The 22,548-nt window shown below is 52.1% G+C and overlaps 1 protein-coding gene across 1 annotated transcript; it reads right to left on the bottom strand.

Moving 5' to 3' along the window:
- Window positions 1-55: 55 nt before the first annotated feature.
- On the bottom strand, window positions 56-22,528 carry Ddb1 (damage specific DNA binding protein 1). Its single transcript, XM_003465950.5, has 27 exons — window positions 22,322-22,528; window positions 21,029-21,177; window positions 19,452-19,568; window positions 18,938-19,159; window positions 17,073-17,187; window positions 15,575-15,672; window positions 14,695-14,853; window positions 14,253-14,336; window positions 13,012-13,128; window positions 12,466-12,568; window positions 10,545-10,620; window positions 10,361-10,469; window positions 8,493-8,671; window positions 8,243-8,406; window positions 8,068-8,175; window positions 7,782-7,989; window positions 7,042-7,137; window positions 6,839-6,950; window positions 6,021-6,144; window positions 5,751-5,915; window positions 5,051-5,145; window positions 2,925-3,095; window positions 2,568-2,677; window positions 2,282-2,451; window positions 2,077-2,179; window positions 1,106-1,229; window positions 56-799 (listed from the first exon to the last, which is right to left on the bottom strand). The coding sequence occupies exons 1-27, from the start codon at window positions 22,380-22,382 to the stop codon at window positions 716-718; spliced, it is 3,423 nt and encodes a 1,140-aa protein (XP_003465998.1). The 5' UTR covers window positions 22,383-22,528; the 3' UTR covers window positions 56-715.
- Between the last annotated feature and the right edge of the window lie 20 nt (window positions 22,529-22,548).

Raw genomic sequence — 22,548 nt, 5'->3', positions numbered from 1 at the left:
GGCAAGTACACCCGGGACACCAAGACAGCTGGGCAGATGGCAGAAACAAAACGACTTCTTAGGTTCTACTTTATTTGGTAAAATTCTGAAACTAACAACCAAGTCACAGCCCCATCTCCTCTCTGAAGAAGGGAGCTCCCAGGCCAGAGACTGGCCGATCTCTGCCTCCTCTCAGGCTGCCCACACCCTGGCTCTGGGCATCCTAGCTCAGCATACTGGCCAGAGAGCAGAGCAAAGGAGCTCCCACACAGGGCCAGCCCCCAGCCCATCCCTCCACCCACAGCCTTCCCGAACCCGCAGCCCAGGCCAGAACAGCAGGACAAAGCATGAGAGTGACTATGGGACACTCGCGCACGCACACACACGCACACACACATATACACACACACACACATGCGCGCACGCACACACACACAGCGTCCTGTCAGCCAGAGCTGCAGGAGCCCCTCCCGAGGACAAGGGCGAGAGTGAGAGTGAGGGAGAGGGCAGCTGGCAGCACCGCAATGCTCTGTGCTGCTCTGTGGTCCAAGGCAACACAGGGACTCGCGTGCAGCTGGTGGATGCAGGGACAGACCTCGTGCCAGCCTCTGTCTCCTGGACGGTGGCTCAGTTCCACGAGCCCAGCCCTGTGTGCTACAGCCTCAGCAGACAGCTGCAGCCAGGACACCGGGAGGGAGGAGCAGAGGGTGAGTGGCGGGAGGTGTGGCCAGCGAGGCTAATGGATCCGGGTCAGCTCCTCCACCACCTTGATGAGGTCGTCCGCAGTGGCCTCGCGCTTCATCCCACTGCCGTCATCGTACTGCAAAGCAGCCAGAAGGCAGTGAGCACTGAGCAGGCACAGCCTCGGCACCAGGCACGGGAACCTCACAAGCACTGTCACCAGGCACCCCGGGCAGGAGCCAGCCCCAGCAGTGTCACTTATAACTTTGGATCTGTGGCCATCTGCTATAGCTGTGAGACCCCAGCCCTCCAGATACCAGGCAAGCCCAGCTATACTCTGTCCTAGCACAGGGGGCTGTGATGTTTCCTGAGGGTCCAGGACACCACCTTCCTGCCAAGGGGACCCTCAGGCCCCATAGGACTGCTGCAACCCGACCCAGTTCACCTGCAGGTTGGCCACCACCTCTTGCATCTTGGGACGGCTGATGTCCAGAAAACTCTCAATCAAGTCACCGTCAATGAAACCTGTGGCCTGCTCCGTCTTGCGCTCAGTGTGGAAGGACCTCCAAGTGGACAGCTGGTTAAGGAGCATGTGCTTCCAGAATGTTCTGCCACCCATTCTCCTGAAAGCCCACAGCCTCCCATACCTGCCTGGGCCAGGAAAGGAAGCCGGCTGCAGGCAGCACAGGGCTCTCAGACACTTCAGAGAGTCAACAGGGAAGTGCAAACATCACTGCCTAATCCCACCGTTCTCAGCCAATGAGCCTGACGCTACAGACTAGCATCAGCCAACAACCTAAGCACACGGCAGGTTTCTTTCTGTTATTTGTGGTCCTAGGGATCAAACTCTGGGCCTTCGCACTGTGCTACAGCCCAAGAATCTCTTAATTTTTGAATCAGGATCTCATTAAAATGTTACCCAGACTGGGCTTAAACTCGTAATTCTCCTGCCTCAGCCACCCAGAGTGCCTGATTTGAATGGCTTTAAAAAGTGCTCTAGGTGAATCAGACTTACATGTCTGGCAGGAGCCACGGTTAAGCCCAGTCCAGTGTTCCCTACACTAGAAATTGAGGCTGCTGAGATGAGGAGGCCCCAGTCCTACTCCTCAGCACCCTACGAGTGAGACAGGGGCTCAATCCCCATACTGCCCAGGGAGGACTCTTATGCCCTCCGTCCTGAGCAAACTCCCATCAGCAACTGGGCCTGTACACCCCACAGGCCACTCCTGTCCCATCCTCTCTGGGCCCAGAGATACACACAGTGGGACAGCCAGGAGCCGAGGCACAGGTCCTCTCACTGTGCATGCTTGTTATTGTCCACACACACAGATCCAAGCACAGAAAAGGGCAGCAGGGAAGGCCCACAAATATTTCCTAACTGCTGCGCTCATAGCCCACAGGGCCCTGGGAGGATATAAGGAGTGCTCGATCTTGCCCACACTTTTGATGACTTTGTTGAGGCGATTCTGCATGTCTAGAAGCAGGTTGTACCAGCTTTCTGACAGAGAAGTCACCAGTCCTAGAGGAGGAAAGGTACGGTGGCACTACTCAGCGCGGAGGTCTCTCCCTTTGCTCCTGCATCCATCCAGTGCCCCGCAGCCTCAGGGCATGGTGCGCTCACCAATCATGCCGTTGACCGTGCCAAAGAGCACAGAGCCCTGAGTAGGGGTAGAGGTTTCGCCCAGGTTCTGCATGACCAGAGAGCCGTGGCAGAAGACATTGACGAACTCGCCCAGGTGGAAGAGCCCCACCTCCTGCAGGTGCTGCCGCTCCTCGTCAGTGGTAGCAGCACTGAAAGGCAGTGTGAGAAGTCCCTGTCTGGCGTCCCAGTGTCCCTGGGCTCTGACGCCCTCAGAAAGTTCTGGGGAGCCTGATCCCTGCCCCAGTGCACCTGCGGGGTCACTCACCTGTCCTTCTGACACACAAACAGGTTAAAGGCATTTTCAGCCCCAAGGAAGTTGTCATCATCCAGGATTTCTACTGCACTCATCCAGTTAGGGTTGAAGTCCCGGGCAATCTTAAAGCAGACGAAATGTGACAAGAACATGCCCTCAGCAGCTGGCAGGATCTGGTTCAGGACCCGCAGAATCCCCCCGGTTTCACAGTGGACCCTAAAACAGTCCTCTTCTCTGAACACAGTGGGGCCCTGGCCAGCTCCAGCTGGGGACATCTGAGCAGATGAAGTGGATAGCAAAGGTCGCCACAGGACCGCCCACCCCTGCCTGGCCACCCCTCACCACCGATGTCTCCATCCCAGGCCACACCTCCTCAAAGTTCCCCTCCATAGGCTTGTAGGCCAGCAGCAGCACAGAGCGCATAAGGTCGCCCACCAGGATGAAGTCACCCTTGGTCTTCAGGTAGAGCGCCATGATGTTGTTGTAGTGGTTGCACTCAGTGCGAAGCTCCTTCTCTGTGGTCCACTCATACAGTCGCACCTGGGGAGGCAGTGGGGCTCAGGGGTGGCATGGAGGGCACAGCTTTGTGGGGCAAAGGACCTTTTTATGTCGGCCTTATTGGGTGCTGAGCTATGAAGACAGGGCCAGCACAGCGGACGGGACCCAATGCTTCTGTGCCTGTGAGCCATGAAACTGCACTCAGGAATCAGTGGCACAAGTGGGCTGTGCAAGACCAGAAGGTGCAGAAATACCACAGAACATGGCGTGGCGACCTTCTGACAGGACAACAGACCACTTCCCAAAGTGGCTGTTCAGAAGCCCTCTCAAAACTAGACTCCTAGCAGGGTATGGTAGCACACACCTGTCTCCCAGCACTTAGAAGGCCGAGGCAGGAGGAGCACTATGAATTTGAGGTCAGAGTGGACCACACAGTGAGATCCTATCTCAAAAAGCCAAGACTCCATTCCTGAATTTTTTTCCATTCCTGGCGTTTTAATAGTCAATCAAGAAGAGAGAGCAGAATGAAAAAGTCCAACTGAAAAGCTGGCAATGATCAAAAAAATTGGAAGATCTGGTCAAAGGCCAGCCTCCATCACCTCACCAAGGGTGAGAGGGACTGCCTTCCCCTCCCATCACAGTGACACTGACACCTCCCTAGAAAGCCAGATGTTCTGTGAGCAGCAAGGGGCAGACACTCACCTGGACCCAACCTGGGAGGGTAGGACCCTCAAGCAGACACAGTGAGCCTGCCTCAGCCTCAGGCACCAAGCAGAGCACACTGCACTTCTCAGGGTGTGCAAGGCATGGGGCTCCCATGTGTCCCCTCTAGTATCCCCTGCCACTGTTGCCATGGCCATGCCGCACAGCCAACAGTGGCACAATAGGCAGATCCATGTGTGACCTCATGACACCCTGACGCTGATGCCACTTTACACTCAGGAACCACGTTGAGTTCCCTTACATGAATGATTAACAGAACAGTACCTGCTTCCCCAGGGAACATGGCTATTAGAAAATTAAAATTACACTGAGGCTTCAATCTTCGTTGAGCCAGAGTCCAAGATGCCCAGGCTTGTGCTAAGCTTGTGAGCCCTCCTGCCTCAAGCCCCAAGGAGCTAGCACCCACCTGGGTGTGTACCGTATTCCCCACGCCCCTTGCCGTGGACTGCATCCAGATGCCCCCAAGAGCGCCATGCAGTCTCGGAGGGAGCTGAATCAAGTCTGTCACTGACTCAGGGCCCAGTGCTGGGGTGACAGGTGTGAGAGTTCTAATCGCCTGCACCACACTTCCTGGTCCTCTCATTTTCGTGTTACTCAGGGCCACTACCTCACAGCCCTGGAATGCAGCAAGGCTTCCTCAAGCAAGAACACCAGGGGCTCCCACGGAAGTCACCAGGCACCGTTTCCCACTCTGTCTCCCCTCAGCCCTAAGCCACTATGCCCTACGGTGCTGCAGAAAGGAGAGCTAGTCACATTTTCCATATCCAGCTGACTGTGAAAGAAACTTTTATCAGCTACGTGAGATGGTGTCATCCTAACACCAGGGAGGCTGAGACAGAAGGACTGATCAAGTTCGATCGAGGTTAGGCTGGGCCACACAGTGAGCTCGGGGCCAGCCTGAACTGCACAGTGAGACCCTGTTGAAAGAGAAACCCTGTCTCAAGAACACAAAGAAACAAAAACATTTATCAAAAGCTTCAGTTGCACGTCTTAATTGAACAGTGGCCCCCTCAGTTCATGAATTCTAGAAAGGATGGCCAGTTTGTGACTGTACAGGGGCAAGGGTGGGGGGCCAAGTTCTCACACTCATCACAGAGCTCGCAAACAAAACGCCCAGGAGCCAGGGCACCACTTCTGTCTGCAGTGTTTCCCACTGAAACCTCTATGACAAGGGAGAGGCGGCATTTTGGCAGAGTAGACACAGCCAGCACTGTGGAGCTCCATGGCAGCCCCCTCGTTTGCCCCATAGCCCCAGGACCCAGGGTACAGCTCACCGTGCTGTTGATGCTGGCAAGCAGCTTCCCATTGAACTCCACCATGGAGTACACGGCTCCTTTCACTTCCTTCTCGGCCACAGTCTGAAGTTTTCCTGGGGGAAAGGTGTCCTTGAGTCTCTAGATGAACCCAGCCTGTCTTCTGTCAAGTTGTGCCTCTGCCTCTACGACTCATCTCGGGTCACACTTGCACTCCTAACACTCTAGGACGCTAAGGCAGGACAACAGCAAGCTCAAGGCCCCGTGTAACAAAATACAAAAAGGGCTGGGGTTGTTACTCGATGCCAATCCCCTCTGGGGTGGGAGGGGAACAGCCAACTCAGCCCATGCAGAGCACCCCACCTCTTAGCAGAGCCCCAGAGAACCCAGACACCCCCATCTGACTCAAGCCCACAGATCGGACTCAGGTGAAGCCCGAGCCATGTGGCACCAGCCTGTGATGTGCCAGCTGACACCTGGGAACACCCACGTCAGACACCAGTAAAGACTTGGAGGGACACACACTCAGAGCAGCCACACAGCCAAGGCTCCTCACCCACTGCTCACCACGCCTTCTCTCTCTCCCTCCCAAGAGGAGACAAGGGGGAAACCGAGCCTGCAGAGACCGCCTGCCTCAGCCTGTGGACAGCCAGAGCAGCTGTCCGAGCTCCCCACTGCTGATAGAGCCGAGGCCCCGTCTGGGGACAACGTGCCCACTTACCATCTGAATACTGAAAGACTACAATGCGGCCTTGCTTGGGCTCCGCCTCCTCGGGGTACACCATAGCTGTGCCCACGATGAAGTATGTGTTGGGGTCCTTGCCCAGCCTGCAGGACACCAGGCTGAGGGCATACTCATTCTGCAGGAACTGGTGGGCATGGAGCACTGTTGGGAGAGGGGCTACTGATGGCACCAGCCTGTTCACCTGCCCGCCCGCCTGGCTACCTGCAGACACTTGGCCCGCTCAGGAGACAGAACACGTGCCCACACCTTCAAAGGTATGCTGGTCGATGATGAGCAAGTTGTGCACCTCCACCTCCTCTCCAAAGGAGGTCTCATGTGGGGCAGTGCTGCTGGAGAAGAGTTTGCTTGAGCTCACACTGCTGGACAGGGCCTATGGGCACAGCACGGAGTGGCATGAGGACGCTGGCTGGGCGGGCATGGGCAGCCAGAGGCCAAGACCGAGGTTGAGGGCAGCCAGAGCAGGGGCCTGGAGACCAGAGAACTGCAGGGCAGGCCCAGTGCCTAGGAGCAGCAGCCAGCTGTGCATGCAACCAGCAGGCAGGTCCAGAACCCAAGGGTTGGCAGAGGTCATTCCAAATCCACACCACAAGGCAAGCCAGCAAGGCTGGAGGGCACTCAGGGCCTAACGGAGTGAAGACCCCACCAGCCTTAGAAGAAGGAGCCTGTCACAGCATGTGTGGCTGGAGCTAAAGCAGTAGCCACCTGGATGGAGGGAAACAGCCCACTCCCAGCTCCAGGACGAGTACTCTGTCAGCCCCTGGCAGTGACAAGTGAAGGGCAGGCTTGCTAGCCTAGATCACAGGACAGGTGACCAGCACCAGCCCCCAGGAACTGCCCCAGTGCCTGTGAGGGCAGCACCACCCTCACTCACACGCACCCCAGAGTGCAGGGACTGCAGTGCTACAGGGTCCACAACAGCAGCTGCCATTATAAACAAAGCTTTGCTAAGAACCACTCTGTGCTCTGCATCTGCCAGGCCATGGCAGCAAAAGGGCGAAAGGCAAGGCCAACCTGACCTGTGCAAAGTTGCCAGCCACAACAGCCACCCCACTACCAGCTCTTACCTGGGTGCTGGCACTGGGCCTCAGCACAGTCGTGCCTCCACTCGTGTCCTGGACCTCGATGCGGCTGGACAGGACCCCGAAACACTGGGACACTTCCTGATAGCAGATCTTCCTGTGGGCAGCACAGGACCACGGTGCAATCAGAGGAGGCCAGCAGCACCCCCAGAAGCTGCCTGTGTGCCTGGTCCTGCCCTTGCCCTCACCTGGGAGACTCGTAGAGGGGAACCGTGCGGATGTGCAGCTTCTGGATCTCATCGATGGTGCCGATGGTGAGGGTACTGTTGTTGGCCAGTGCCAAGCTGGAAAGAAGGGTGCAAGCTGAGACCAAGCAGGGGAAAAGGAGTCCACTAGGCCACATGGATGTAGCTTGCTCCTCGTCAGACTCAGCCCTGACTACACTCACAACCGCTGCTCCTGTGCATGGTACCTGACTTACTGCCCTGTCTGGTCTGCAGGGCCTTGCTGGGGTTTAACAGCTTTGTGGCCCACAGACACCCTCTGAGATCAAGGTTGCTGCACTCTGGGTTGCCCAGTGGTACTCTAGGTACCATGTCCCTTGAGCACCCTGTCCTCTTGAGGAGGCCTGCTCCTGGGGAGATGAATCAAGGTCTCAGTCTGCGTGTCCAGAACTGAATGAACACCAGACTCTTCCTGAAAACAGATTCTGATACCCACCTCAGACCAGCCATCAGAACTTCATTTTTCTTTAGGGCTTCAGATAAAACCTAGTCCTAAGCAAAGGCCCTACCTGAGTCACCTCCCTAACCACGAGAAGTCTGTTTTCTGACCAGCACAAAAGAGGCCCTGGGCTTGATTCCACGCAATGCTGCAAACCAATCTCTAAGCTTCTAACAAAGCCCGCGCCCTTCACGCCCTACTTCGGCCATCAGAGAACGCAACCAATGCCCCCACTGGCGGCTCCTGCTGCAGACAGGCGGCTCACCTGTCAGGATAGCCATCAGAGTTGAGGGGACACATGTAGTTCACCTCTTTGAGGTTGACGTTAGAGAAGACGAGCTTGTGGTTGCTGCTATAGATGACAGTTGGGCGATCCGAGCATGCAAAGACATTGGTGGTGGACAGAGACCGGAAAGTCCTCAACACCGTAGGCTGGGTGCCCAGCGTCACCTTCTTCCGGTCGCTCAACAAGCCTACAGGAGGAACAGCCTCAGGAAAAGAAGAGGAAACAGAAGTGCTGGCTGGGTAGCACTCCACCCTGCTGTCCATACCTGTCTCGATGTTGAGCCCAAAGTAGAACAAGGCCCCATCACCCAAGGCACAAAGGAGGTAGTGGCTGCTCTCAAAAGTCGTCATCAGGATGGAGCGCGGGATGATCTCTGTAGGAAGAGGCCCAGTGAGTGCCCACATGCCGCCCTGCCGCCACCCCATGCCCAGGACACATACCTCCACCCAGCATCTCCTTGTGCAAAAGTTCAAAGGATGGGAGCTGCAAGATCCGGGCCGAGATGTCTGTCCACAGGCCGATGGCACACAGCGGGGACAGCCCACAGCTGTCCCCCAGAGGGGTGATGTCCAAACAGGCCACTTCATGTTCCATCTCTGTGTGGCTGAGCAGAGAGGAACATGGCAACGGGAGGAAGCCAGGCACCAAGGAAGCCCCGGGTGCAGGCAGGAGGGAGGGCCAGACACATACCTGATCTGCCGCAGCTCCTGCGGGTGGATCTGCAGGTAATACAGCGCCCTGCCCACAGCCACCACCACCTGACTGCTGTTGCAGGAGGCCACGCTGATGTTCTTGCCTTGTGGTTCCTTCCACTCACTGACCAGTGCCTTGGGCTCTTGAGAGACCAAACGCACAGATGCTGATGTGATCTAGGGAAAGAGCACAGAGGCCTCCAGTTTCCACAGGTACCAAGCCAGCAGCAGGAGAGTACGTCAGTACAGCCAGAATCCCAAGCAGCTCACAGCCTCTGCTGCCACCTGCAGTTATCGCTCAGCAGCCAGAGCAGGCCCAGGCCCAGGCCCCCTACTGAGCTCCAGATAATGGGGTTATCTGCACAAGTCCTCCATGTAGAACCACTGCCTCTAGACCATGCCTAACACTTAGAAGGTAAAAGAGGTGAGCAGGTGTTACACGGCCAGTATCCTTCAGGGGGCAGCAACGAGGAAATCTGGGTGTGTTTCGCACAAACAACCTTCTCCCAGTCTGTGGCTGACTGAACCCAGGGACACAGAGAGAGCGACACCCTCTAGGATGAGGCACTGTGGGCACAGCCTGAGTGACTTGCTGCCCACAATCCTGCCAGGTTGACTGGGTAAAGGGGCCACCAGGGCTGCACCCACAACTTCCAGTCTGTTTGTCTCAAGCCCAGAATCAGACCTCAAAAACTCTGCCTGGGCCACTGAAGTTATTTACAGTGACCGCTGCAGTAGCCACAGTTCCCGCAGCTACACTGTGAAATGCTCTCTGCTGGGTTGAAGCCCAGAGTCTCACAATGCTCTGTCAACTCTCCGCCTCCGAAGCATTGGAAAGCAGCAGAGGACACTGCCAGCCCCACTCCCTTACCATTGCCCTACATGAGCATTGAGAACAGGTCCTGGGCGACCACGGTAGTGTGCAGTCAGCATGCCCCTGACCTCTGGCTGCACCTACCCACCCCTGCTGGCCTGACAAGAGGCCAGGTGGCCAAAGATGGGATGTTCGTCTGCACCCAGGCTTCCAAGTACGGACGGGACTGGCCCAGCCAAGAGGAAGAGGTGGCAGGGACAGCAGGGTTCTGTCCACAGCAGAGGCAAGGCGCTTCTGCTCAGATAGCCCAGGGCCTCGAACTTAGGGCCCACCTGGGTAAGGGCTCTGCTTGGAGTGACTACATGGATGAAGCTGCCAAAGCCATACCAGTGGCAGCATGCAGCCTGATTATTTTTTGAGTCCTTTTTTTGGAGGAGTATTTTCCAAATTCTCAGAAACACATATATTAGGATTATAATATAATTAGTGTTAATACAGCCTCCCCCCAGTTTTTGAAGCAGGTCTTGCTACTTGATTCCAGCTGGGTTTGAATTTACGACATAGCCTAGGCTAACCTCCAACTCATGGTGATCCTCCTGCCTCAGAGTCCCAAATTCCAAAATTAGAGGCACATGCCACCACACCCAGCCAAGACTATGTGTGCATATTATCCTAGTCTACAAAAGAAAATTTAAAACCAGGCATGGTGGCCTGTAATCCCACCACTCAGGAGACTGAGGTGGGAGGATGAAGTTTAAGGCCAGTCTAGACTACATAAAGAGTTCAAGCCCAGACTGAAATACAGGGTGAGGGGTGAGACCATTTTAAAAACAAAAACAAAAGCAGAAACAAAAAAAGAAAGAAAACACAAATAAATGCAGTAACCAAACATTTGCAGAAGGAAAGGAGACAGTCCCAAGTTTACTCTTGGTGATAAACAGGTAACCTCTCCAGAGTCTCACTCATTCTCAGAGCCCTAGACCTACCGGACTGGAGCTGGCAGCCCCGGCACTGTGCCCCAGCAACCGGGAAAGGCGCCCTCTCTGCCTCACCTGGATGAGCTGCTGGTGTGCCACGTTGCCACAGAAGAATGTCTGCTGGTCGTCCACAAAGCCTACCAGCTCCGTCTCCTCCACCTCCTCTCCATTCAGCATGAGAACCCTGTGCGGGACAGACCTGCCTCAGCCACGGCGCAGCATCCTGCCACACAGCCCTCACACCACACAAAGCCCCTACCTGGTCTGGCCCACAAAAGATAGCACCAGGGTGTCATCAGTCTCGCGGCTGGGGTCGGAGCGCAGGGGCCACAGGCCTAGAGCAAGGGCAAAGGTCAGGGCCAAACACAACCCAACACTCCTCGGGCACAGTGGACAGGGCAGCTCGTGGTGGGGGCTCTCCCCTTTAAGACTGGACAAGTGAGCAATTTTAAATTACGCTGACCCTGGCATTACACATTTGCTGACTCATCTTTTGAAGAAGTGACCAGGAAGTTTCTTATTTATCCAATTGTTTTAAAGAAACAGCATAAACAATGTCTTACATACAAGCAAATGCAGAAATGGGCATGATGGCACAAGCCTGTAATCCCAGTACTCAGAAGGCTAAAAGCAGGAGGATCATGGATTTGAGGCCAGCCTAAGCTACACAGTGAGAACGTCTCAAAAAAGGTGAAGGATAAAAAATTTTTCTTAAATAAAAATTTTTTTGAAACAGAATCTCACTCTGCTGCCCAAGCTAGCCTTGAACTCCTAGGCTCAAGCAACCCTCCTGTCTCAGCCTCTGAATAGCTGGGACTATAGGATGTACCTCCTTCCCCAGTGCTAGGGTGAAACCCTGTGCCTGGCTCCATAAGGCAAGCTGGAGCACCTGCCAGGTCACACTTTCAGTTACTGTGGCTCAAAGGCAGGACTATCCCATCTCCCAGTTCCAGTCTTCCTGGCCAGTCTAGTTCTTTCTTTTCCCATTTGGGGTTGCTCAGATCAAGGAAAAAAGATCTGCAACTGCTTCTATTAAGATATGTTAAACAGAAAATAAGTCAGAGCAACACTGCAGCACTGATTTGCAGACCTGGCTGTACCTTTTCATGTAATCTCTCTGCTCTTCTAACTCTGGCTTTTCACTGTAAACATTCCTTGGTGCTTGGCCTTGTGTTAGTGAAAGTTACCACCTTTCCTCCTCTACATTTTCCGACTGTGATCCACTCTATCACACCCTGCTGTCTCACTGGTTCTCACTGGTTTTCCAGTTAACTGTTCCCGACGCTGTGGTCGCACATCCTTCCTCCCTAATCACACATCCCTCAGCTTCTTCACTCATCTTCTCCCACCCTTTTACGCTCTGACTTACTCCATGAAGAAATGCACCACTTGTGTGTGACTCTGGATTGGTTATGATTTATGATTCAAGCTGATCGTTTCTACCTCACAACGAGCTTAGCAAATTCTGTCATTATTATTTTAGATTTGCTGTCTACACACATCATTATATACCTTTTCTCTGAACGACTCCTCCAGCCTTTTTAGATTTTTTTCCTTTTTTTTTTTTAACTTTTGAAAGATGATCTTGCTAAATTTCCCAAGTTCAACTTAAATTTGCAGTCCTCCTGCCTCAGCCTCTACAGTGCTATAATTATAAGCATATGCCACCACAGTGGGCTTTTCTAATCTATTTTGAATTACAAACTAGAATTTAGGAGAATTTGTACTTTTGTTCTAAATTACATTTACAACCTACCTCTCTGATTCCCAAAGTCCCTATTCCTTTGAAGATCCTGAATGCACCCTTATAAAATTTAACTTGTCACAGGATGTGGTGGCACACACCTGTAATCTCAGGGAGGCTGAGGCAAGTGGATTGCTGCAAATTGGAGGCTACACAGTAAGTTCAAGGCCAGCCTGAACTACACAGTGAGACTATCTCAAAAAGACAAAAAGAAAAAGAAAAAAAAAAACTAGTCCCTTTTCCTCCTCTACTTCCCTACTCCATCACTCCAGCCCATCTTGATCAACAGGATTTTTAAAGTTTTTCTTTTCCTAAATAGTGTGGGCTTTCAGCACACTTCTGTTGTGACCTCTCCTCATCTGCTCCCCTCTAGCCTCCACCCTACACAAGGCAGTGAGGTCACCCGATGGACCACAGACCTTGCACCCAACCCTACCTTTGATGCCCGGCAGGTCGATGCTGGCATGCTCATGGATCCCAATGCCATTCCGGATGATCCGCAAGGAGCCCTCCTTGAAAGCCCCAGAGCAGGTGACCAGCTGCAAGCAGAGGGATGGGTCCTGAGGAGTGCCCTGGAGAGCAGGCAGCAGGCAGGCACAGCCCAGTACCTGGACCCCAATGCTGGGCTGGAGGGTACAGACCTGCCCGAGGGGCCTCCAAGTCCCCAAACTGGCAATATAACAAGAAGCAGAGAGCAGGGAGCATAGGTCCTGAAACCTTTCTACTAGGAAGAGCCATCCTGGTATCACAGCAATGGTGATGGGGCAAACCCTCCATGCTTGACAAGCCCTACACCTCCTCACTTTCAAAGGGCTAAGGACCCTCAGACACATATTCCAGGGCAAAGCACTTAATAGACCAGATAGGCACGCAGCAGAGACAGCGGCCCTCTCTGCTCCAGGGGACTTGTGAGTCACACGTATGCCCTGCACATAACACTCCCCCTATCCCAGGGCAGTAGGGGTATCCAGAGGGCCCTCACCTGCCCCTGTCCCTGCCGCTCCAGGTCCACTACACACATGTCCACGATGGGCCCCAGGTTGGTGAAGGTCTCCATGGCCACCACGTAGGAGCCTTGCTCATTGCTGTCAACATTGAGCTAAAAAGAACAAACGATGTTAGTCCAGGAGCGCCACTCACAGCTGCCACACCAGAGATGACTAACTATACTGTGATGGCACAAGCTAGACTGGAGACTGAGGCAGGATGATCTCAAGTTCAAGGGTAATGCAGTGAGATGTGTCAAATGAGATTTTTTTTAAAAAGGCTGGGTATATAGCTCAGCGCTCTCTTCTTCAATATTTAATCTTCAGGTTTTAATCTTCAGTATTGGAAAATACCAGCACTCTGGGAGACTGAGGCAGGAAGACCACAAGTTTGAGCCCACCCTGGGCAACTTAGCAACATTTTGTGTCAAAATTTTAAAAATAGGGGCTGGGGATTTAGCTCAGTGGCATAAACGCCTGCCTTGCACGCAGGGAATCGTGAGTTCGATCCCCAGTACCGATAAAAAGGAAAAAGACAAAAAAAAAGAAAAAAATTTTTAAATAAACTTTAAAAAAGGCTGAGGATTTAGCTCAGCGGCAAAAGTGCCTGCCTGACAAGTGCAAGGTTGTAAGCTCAATTCCCGGTACAAAAAAAAAAAAAACAAGAAAGGTTGGGGATACACATCAGTGGTTCAATCCCCAGTGCCAGCAGAGAAAGACACAAAGAACATGGTCATCAAAAGAAGCTCTTGGTCCTGCTGGATCTGTCCTTCTTGAACCTCAAGAGCTCCTCTAGAAGAGACTGAGGAGCCAAGCCATCCCATGGGTGACAACTGAGCAGACCGAGGCTCCAACCCAGAGCTCAAAGTGTGGACTTCTGAGAGCAGCGAGCGTCTCAGAATGTTGAAACATCAGCACCCAAGTTGGGGCAAAAGCGCTTGTGTTCTCTAAGGGATATGGGACATCAGACCATGACTTTGCCAAGTAAAAGAGCTGGGAAAGGGGGATCAGGAGACAGAAATGACCAAGATGCCTTACATGCACGCACCAATTCACTGAGACCAACATGAACATCCTGGACTGCAAACATCCACTAACAAAACTCAGCAAGTGAAAAGCAATGATGAAGAGCAGGGTGGAGACGAGAGGTAGGCATCTGACAGCCCATGGAGAGAGGCAGACCCCAGAGAGGGGGAGGCAGGCACAGGACAGTACCTGAGGACAAGGGCAGCCTCACCTTCACCAGCTGGGAGTCTCCCAGGCGAGAGCCCACGAACACCACCCCATTATCCAGGTATGTCAGGCACTCGGCGATAGAGGTCTGTGGAGAGTGGAGATCAGGCCAAAAGTGGCTTGCCACAGCCTAACTCAGGAAAGGGCTCCCTCCTCAGCTCAGCAAGCCAACCTTCCATGCCCCCAAGTCTGACTCTTTTGCCCCACTCCCTGCTCCGAAAAGCCCACAGCTCATCTTGGAGGTGCTACTCCAAACAGCCAGCCCTAGCCATACAACATACGGGGTCCTGAGAGACCACCACCTGAGAGCTGTGCTTCCCTGGAAACTCTGTCCCCCCACTGCTGTCAGCCTGAAGCGCTGCCCAACAGCCTGTGAGCCTCTAAGAAGTCAGCAGGAAACACGCTTGCATGGCAGGGTTCCCAAGGCAGAGTAAGTGAGAGCCCACCTCTCCCAGCAACTCCACACGGAGGTCCTTGAGGGTGACAGTGCCGTCCATCTGCTCCTCCTTCTCCAGCAGAAGCATGAAGAGCCGCCCCTCCATGTCGCCCAGCAGGTATCGTGAGCCATTTGGGTCCACACGGTTGTGACACACAATTGTGCTTTGCTGCCAGCATCGAGGGATGGTGATCAAGGACAATCCTTCCCACCCAGAAGCATACCCTGGGGCCTCCCTGCACCTCCGGTAGTGACACTACACATAATGGCACCCATAGCCCAGACAGCTTTCACTGTCTCCTGGGGAGCTTAGCCACTTGCCTCTACCACTCACGCATTACTCTGCGGAAAGCTGAAACACATGGTGGGGTGGTAACTTAGTGATCCAGCACTCGCCTGGCAAGCAAGCGTAATACCCTAGGTTCCATCCCCAGTATCACAGGGACAAGAAAAACAGAAAGAAGAAGAAACAAGAGCAGTGGGCATTCCCTGCACCCCGAATGCTATCAAGAGCTTCTCACAGATACATACACTAACCACCCTGGCACAATGCTGTAAGAGGCACCACCCCTCCGCAAGACAGCAAAGCTCAGCTTTTAGGGTTTCATTTCCACGATGCAACACATATAACATGCCACCCTACTACCCTACCTGACAAGCCCCTGACATACTGGTTCCAATAAAATCTGCCACAACTGCCCTAAAAATCCCCCTGTACCGAGGAAGGCCCAACCTATACCAACTAGTTTCTCTTGTGTCAGCAAAGCCAGGCCAGTCTCGCACTACATGCAGCAGGATCTGTCTGCAGCATGACAGCACAGCAGGGACCAGCAGGGAGACAAGAGGCACTGGTAAGGCACTGAGAAGAAAAGGTCAAGCCCGCCACTCACCTTGATGATGGGGGGGGCAATGGCCAGGTACTTGTCCCCATTATGATAGGTGATGGATTCTTGCCCAATGATGATGGCCCCCCCGAAGGGCTCTGGGACTGCAGGAGAAAGACAGTAGCATTAGAACACTCAGCACTGCAAAACCACTCAGCCGCCAAACCACCGCCCTGTTACAGAGTTCACAGTTACTCAATTCAACATTCAGTAAGCCAGACTGAGTGGCACAGAACTGTCACCTCAGTGCTCTGAGAGGCTGAGGTGGACAAGTGACCACCTTGGGCACCTTAATAACTTAGCAAGCCTGGGCCTCAAAACAAGAAAAATACTTTTAAAAGGCCTGAGGGTGTAGCTCAGTGCAAAGGCCCTGGTTTCAACACCCAGGACTCTCCATCTTCCCCCAAATCTTAAATTTTAAAAAAGAATATCAACGCCCAAGAAACACGATGGCTTCTGAGATCCCTGTGGTAGAAATCATTTTAATTGGGGGGGGGGGGTGTCAGGGATTGAACTTATAACCTCATACTTGCTACTTGCCAGGCAGGCGGCTTGTACTGCTGGGCTCCATCCCTGGCCCATTTTTTTTTTTTTTTTGGTACCAGGACTGAACTCAACCTTGTGCTTGCCAGGTTCGTTCTGTGTCACAGAGCTGCACCCTCACGTTAGAAATCTTGATTTGGCCACAATCTAGCCCCAGTGGGTTCCTGTTTCTTTCTGCTCTCCATGGTGTTAAGACTCACGCATGCTGAGCAGGCGCTCTGCCACTAAGCTCTGCCCCAGTCCAGCAAACCTTGGTTTTCACTTTTAAAACAGGGTTTGCTAAATTGCCCAGGCTGGGCTCAAGTGACCCTCCCACCACCACAGTAGAAACCCCAATCCAAGGAATTCCCTCAGTCACCCCTATTGCTATAAACGCTGACACAGGGGCAGGGCTCTGAATACCCTCCCATGTGTGGGCTCCCATTTTCTATTAACTTCTGCCCTTACTAATGAAACTCTTTTACTGTGACTTCTCCTGATTTACATCTTGTTCCTTGGTTTCTTCAGCCTTAGGCTCACAATCAGGGACACCATTTAGAAGAGACAATGTTCCTTCCCTCAGGAGCAGGACAGCTGCTACCTACCACACTGGGGGAGAGCACAGGGTACGGGTGCTGAGGCCAGGACACCAGACAGGCTCTGTTGCTCCTGTGCAGGCCTGGGCTCATCAATGAAGTCGGAGGATGAGCTGAGCCGGGCATTGAGTTTCTAAATGTTCTGCCCAGCTACAAAATAGTGAGACTCACCTTCATACCAACCTGCAAAATCACCTCAAGATTCCAGTCGATCCCTGCACCCTAAATAAAAAGTCCTTGGAAGGAGCAGGTGTAGAGCTCTCCAAGACAGCATGGAAGAGCCAAAGAAGGAGAGGCAGACAGAGTAGCCACACTGAGCCAAAGGTGGGAGGTGGACAAGGGAAGACATGCAGGGCACCACTCAGCATCAGGGAGAGCCAACCAACCTGCGATCACCATGGAAGCCTCGGCCTCGACATTCTCCTGCTTCCAAGGGCCCTTGCTGAACTCCTTCTCCCGAAGAGATACCTCATAGGTCTTCACATGCCGCCCCTGGGGATCCTGTGGGAAGGCAGAGCAGTTGGCTCTCAGGAAGGGTGACTTCCAGGCTGAAGGACGAGTGGTACCACTGGGATTCGCCAGTCTTGTCCCATCCACCTTCACTTCCATCCTCATCGTCAGCATACTGAGAGTCACCTGCTGACGTCTGAGACCAACTGTTCCTTACAACTTAACCAAGACAGGTTTGGGTGAGAAGAGGAGCTGCTACACTGGACTGGCACCACAGAGACACGGTGTGCCCATGTCCATTCCTCACCCCAAGGAACTTACAAAATGGCTAAAGAAAAAAACGGGGGGAGAAGCTACATTTCAGCGACTTAAAAAGAACTGCTGCTGCCTCAAAGCATGGGGGAGGGTACAGTGCTTCTCAATAGTCAAACCCACCATCCTGCCCTCACCAGCACCACCTGCTCCTTCTGAAGGATGACTCTTCCCCTCCTTTTCCAGAACAACAGCTCACATCAGGCCTGGGGCTGCAAAGTCACCTCGAAGAGACTTGCAAGGGAGCAGGACAGGAGATGCTGCATTCCACAGTGGAAGAGGGTACTACTAGAGGTCAGAGAAAACCTCAGACATGACCAAGGAATTCAGCAACATGCCTCAGGGCAGAGCGCATCTCAGTCACTATGGGGCTCCTTTCCCGCAGAAGTGCAGGGCACTGGTCAAAGTGAATTGTTGCTGTACAACAGGACAAAGCATGATAAAAAGATTTTTCCCATCAATAAGCAGGGTAAGAACTGTCTTCACAAGAAGTCCAAGCCAGAGTGGACTTAGGCCTCACATACACAGAGAAACGAAGATCTGCAGCAGCAGACCTTGGACTATGGCCAGCAGAACATACTTTGTGACCCTAGCATGAGCTCAAGGCTAGCCTGAACTACACAGTGAGACCCTGTCTCAAAAAAACAAACAAAAAAAAAAAAAAATGGAGAGAAACACTTAAGGTTTTATTTCAACTCTGAAAGATCGTAAGATCAAACAAAACTGGGACTAGTTCTAACTCTACTAAACGAACCTTCTTTCACGGCCTCTGGACTGCAGCACTTGTGATAACACGAGCACTTGCAGTACTGTACACAGCCACTGTTCCCACACACCACTGTTTTCTCTGTCAGCTTCGCAACCACAACAAGCAAAAGGAACTCATGCTGCCCGGCTCCCGGTCAAAAGCCTGAGACTTCACAGAGACCCTGGCGGTTAGTCTGGAGCTTTACAAACCCCACCTCACTTACAGATCTGGACCAGAGAGAGCTGCTCAAAATCAGCTTTGTAAAAGTTTTAGGCAGAGACTAAAACAGAAGCCAGGAGCCAGCAAGGTCCTAGAAAACAAATGCTAAATAGACAAAATGCAAGCCCCTTCTAGGAAGACACCAATGGACATTTCTTTTTGCTTATAAAGGTAAGTTCTAGATTACTTCTCCACAGGCAAGTATCCACAATCCCCAGGCATGCTAATAAGAGATTTCCAACAGAGTACAAACTGGGTCACTGAATAAAATCTCTAAGGCCTACAGAGGCCTGTAATCTCAGGATTAAACATGCTGCAAGCCCCAGAGCTTGCCCCCTCATGATAAGTACCACCATATTCAATAAGGAAGCAGAATAGGACCCACGTTAACTATATGTTTCCAAATATTTCTGGACATAGGATTCTACCTATCCTGTCTCCCTCAACGCAGGCACTGTTGGCAGAAACCCACCCCCCTCATTCCAAATCACCATTCCGCACGCTCTCCTCCTGATCCATTACCTGGTAAACAAAGCAAATGGTAGGTGCCTGACAACCATACAGGAACTTGACATCAATGACATGCAATTCCTCCAGGCGTATGTTAAAGGCCTTGAGTTCTTTATTGTCTCGATCCAGCGGAATAACCTTGAAAAGGCCATCATAGAGTCGCAGACCAATCATTCGGCACTCAGGGTCAATGATACCAATGATGCCAGTCTCTGAGGGGCGGCCAATGCGGTCCTGAGAAACAAAAGAGGGATTAGAAGAGAGCCTCAATAGCCACGCAAGAAGAGAGGATGCTCTCCCAAGATGACTTTGAGAGGTAGTGAAACTGGTGACATAGGCATTTGGGCTTAAAAAGGAAGCCCAAATGTCAACACATACATTTCCATGTACCCCTGAAACTCAACAGTTGTATGCATTTTCTCCTGGTTTCTCTGATCTGCACAGAACTGACACACAATACTCTTTGCTAAACCACTGAATAACCTCGCCCTCCCCAGCAAACTCTCAGCCTGAGCAGCTGCCTTACCTGGACGTTGCCATGGGCTCGTGTGATGATGTCGATGCTCTCCCCACTCTGCTTGTACTCCAGGATACAGGCGTTATACTTAGCTGTCAGGATAAACAGCAAGTCCTTGTTCTCCCCCTGGAAACCAAAATTATGCTATCAAAAGACGTTCTTGGAAAAACAGGAACAACCTGCCCTGCTTTTACACATCATTCCTGAAGCAAACTAAACTCTTGAAGAGCATTCCAAGTACTCTTTCTCTCCCAAAAGAGAAAATACACTAGAGGGCAAGTTGTACCAGCTGCATACATGCCCTAAGGTAGAAATTAGTAAACAGCTAATCCTCAACTCTACTGACTCTCCAGCTCTGGGCACTGCCTTCATGTATTTTGGTAAAGCTAATCTCAACCATTCCATTCAAATTCTGAAAGAGGAATCTAATGCCTGTCCCCCTCTTTCCAAGTATTTATGTATTTATTTATTTTTTAAAATCGGTACCGGGGATCGAACTCACAACAGCACCGCCTGCAAGGCAGGCATTTATGCTGCTGAGCTAAATCCCCAGCCCTTCTCTCCCAGTATGTAGAAAAAGAAAAAAGGAAAAAATGTGGTAATAACCATGAAAGCTACAATGGATCTGCAAAGTGTTATTTAACACAGACTTCAAAAACGTGAGTGCTTTGTTCAAAGAGTTATAATTAAACAGTTAAACCCACTGGGTGTTTTTTTTTTTTTTTCTTTTTCTTTTTTCTGGTACCAGGATCGAACTCACGACTGCCTGCTTGCAAGGCAGGTGCTTATCACCGCTAAGCTAAATCCCCAGCCCCCCCACCGGGTTTTTTGTTGTTGTCGTTGGATTCATTTAAGATACAATGAAACAATGCAAAGGTTAACTGGTCAAAAACATTTGAATTAGGGTAATAATCACTGATGATGGAAACAGTTAACAATAAAGGCTTACTATTTTATTAGGTTATGTTACTGAATCCTTTAATCTTCACAAGGAAGCAAGTGTATTAGATACTCTTACACTTCCAGATGGGAAAATCAAGGCTCTGAAAGGTATCAAAAGTTACAACTACAGTTGGAAAAATTGATCAAGACATAAAGCTATGTGGCTGGGGATTTAGCTCAGCGGCATAAGCACCTGCCTTGCAAGCAGGCAGTCGTGAGTTCGATCCCTGGTACCAATGAAAAGGAAAAAAGACAAAAAAAAAAAAAAAAAAGACATAAAGCCAAGACTGCCCCATTCATACTAGCAACATAGCGATTCACATTTCAAACTGCTTTCATTCTTCCCAGAAAAGTCAACTTGGTAAAATTTGTCCTAGGGAATTTTTCCTAATTCTGGAAAGTTTGTTCAGGAAGAGTACATACAGAAATCTGCCATTCAGCGCTAGGGATATAACTCAGCAGCACAAGCGCCTGCCTAACGAGCACATGGCCCCGTTTTTAATTCTTGGTACCAAAAAAAAAAAAAAAAAACCTGCCACTCAAATAGAGAAGTGAGTTCCTCTCCTAAACCATATGACACCCATCCCAAACAATCACGTAAAACACCCCTAAGACCTACAGCTGCCCCAGTGGGGAACACTTACCTTGGGCCTGAAAAGCTCCATGACAGCAATCTTCCCATACATGCCAACCTCTTTGACTGGCCGAAGCCCCTCCGCAGTGACCACATAGATCTCTAATCTCGTGTTTTTGGCAATCAACAGGTTCAAATCTTCTGCTGAAGTAAAGTGTCCTGAAAAAACAGATCCTCTAACTTCTAAAGCCTCCCAAGTTCTTGTATATCAACCCTACCAATGCCTGCCAAAATATCTTAAGAATCATCAGCTACCTCACAGATTTCCCTGACTCCACTCATCCCCCTTCTTGCCAAATCCAGCATCTCCAAGTATCTCACTTCATGCATTCGACAGAGTTGCTTTGGGTCTGACTGAGACAACAGGACAGGAGATCTGAGAGTAGTGTGTCATTGGAGGACAACTGCAAAAACAGTAAGGATGACTGCTGACTTTTACCTTTCCACTACTGTACAGTAGGTAAATGTAATTGAAGGTGCTCAAGGAAATGTTTATCTCTTCCAGTCTTATCCAAAACCTCACAAAAAAAAACAACAAAAAAAACCTGGCCACCAGGTCAAATGAAGAAATCCTCCCAGCTTCTGTCCATTTTCTCTACATCTCTTCCCCTTCCAGCAATCTATCCTTACCATCCGAAGCCACAGGCAGCTACCTCTCTGAACAAACTTCCGTTCTGCAATCACCATTAAGATTTACATAAACACACAGGTTTAGGGGTTGCATATTCAGCTGAGACCGTGAGTTCAGAGTGTATACTCTGCGGTTTGGGACGTCCCTGTCTTTAAAGAAGTTCGCACATAGTCAACAAAGCAAACCTGGCAAAGGCCAGAGACTAACCAAACCTTTTCTTCCCGAAGTGTCCTGCAGTAAATAAAAGCCCCAGGGAAAACGGTGGGTCCGGAAAGAGCTCCAGGCCCTCCTTGTCGAGGCAGCAAGGCTCACATTCCTCCGTCTGCTCCCCACCCCCATTGCCCCAGGCTTCCCGACATGAAATCCTGATCCCCAGGGTGCGATCGCCACCGTATTTTTCCCCGACCACAGGCCAACCTCAGCGCTCACACTAGCGCTAGGTGCTACAGGCCGCCCAGCGCTGAAGACCAAGTGTCCTCCGAGGTCGAAGGGACCCGAGAAGCAGCTGTTCGAGTCCCCGCGCGCGCGCAGAAACCAGTCCCCCAGCTCGCGGGCCGGGGAGGCTGCAGGCCGCGCCTCGTGCCGGCCCAGCCATGCTGTGCCCAGGGCCGCGCGCCTCCCTAGGCCTCGGTCCCTCCAGCTCCCGCTCGCCGGGGTCCCCAGCCGCCTCACCGGTCACGCAGCCGTTGACGGCGGTGGGCTTCTGCGCCGTTACTACGTAGTTGTACGACATGTCAAAGCCTGGGGCGGCCCGTCGGGACCCGAGGCGGACGATCGAAGGATGGACACAGCGAAGAGACTGAGAGCCCCAACCCGCGCGCAGCCAACTCCACGGCGGATGCCTCCGCCCTAGAGACACGTTGCAGGCCAGAGCGGCAGGCGCGGGGCATCACGGGACG

This window comes from Cavia porcellus, unplaced genomic scaffold (assembly GCF_034190915.1).
Source record: "Cavia porcellus strain 051 isolate PalLab524CR breed Dunkin Hartley unplaced genomic scaffold, mCavPor4.1 scaffold_17, whole genome shotgun sequence".
In the NCBI taxonomy this organism is placed as follows: domain Eukaryota; kingdom Metazoa; phylum Chordata; class Mammalia; order Rodentia; family Caviidae; genus Cavia; species Cavia porcellus.
Note: the sequence above shows the minus strand (reverse complement) of the source record. Positions and strands in the feature narration are given on the sequence as shown.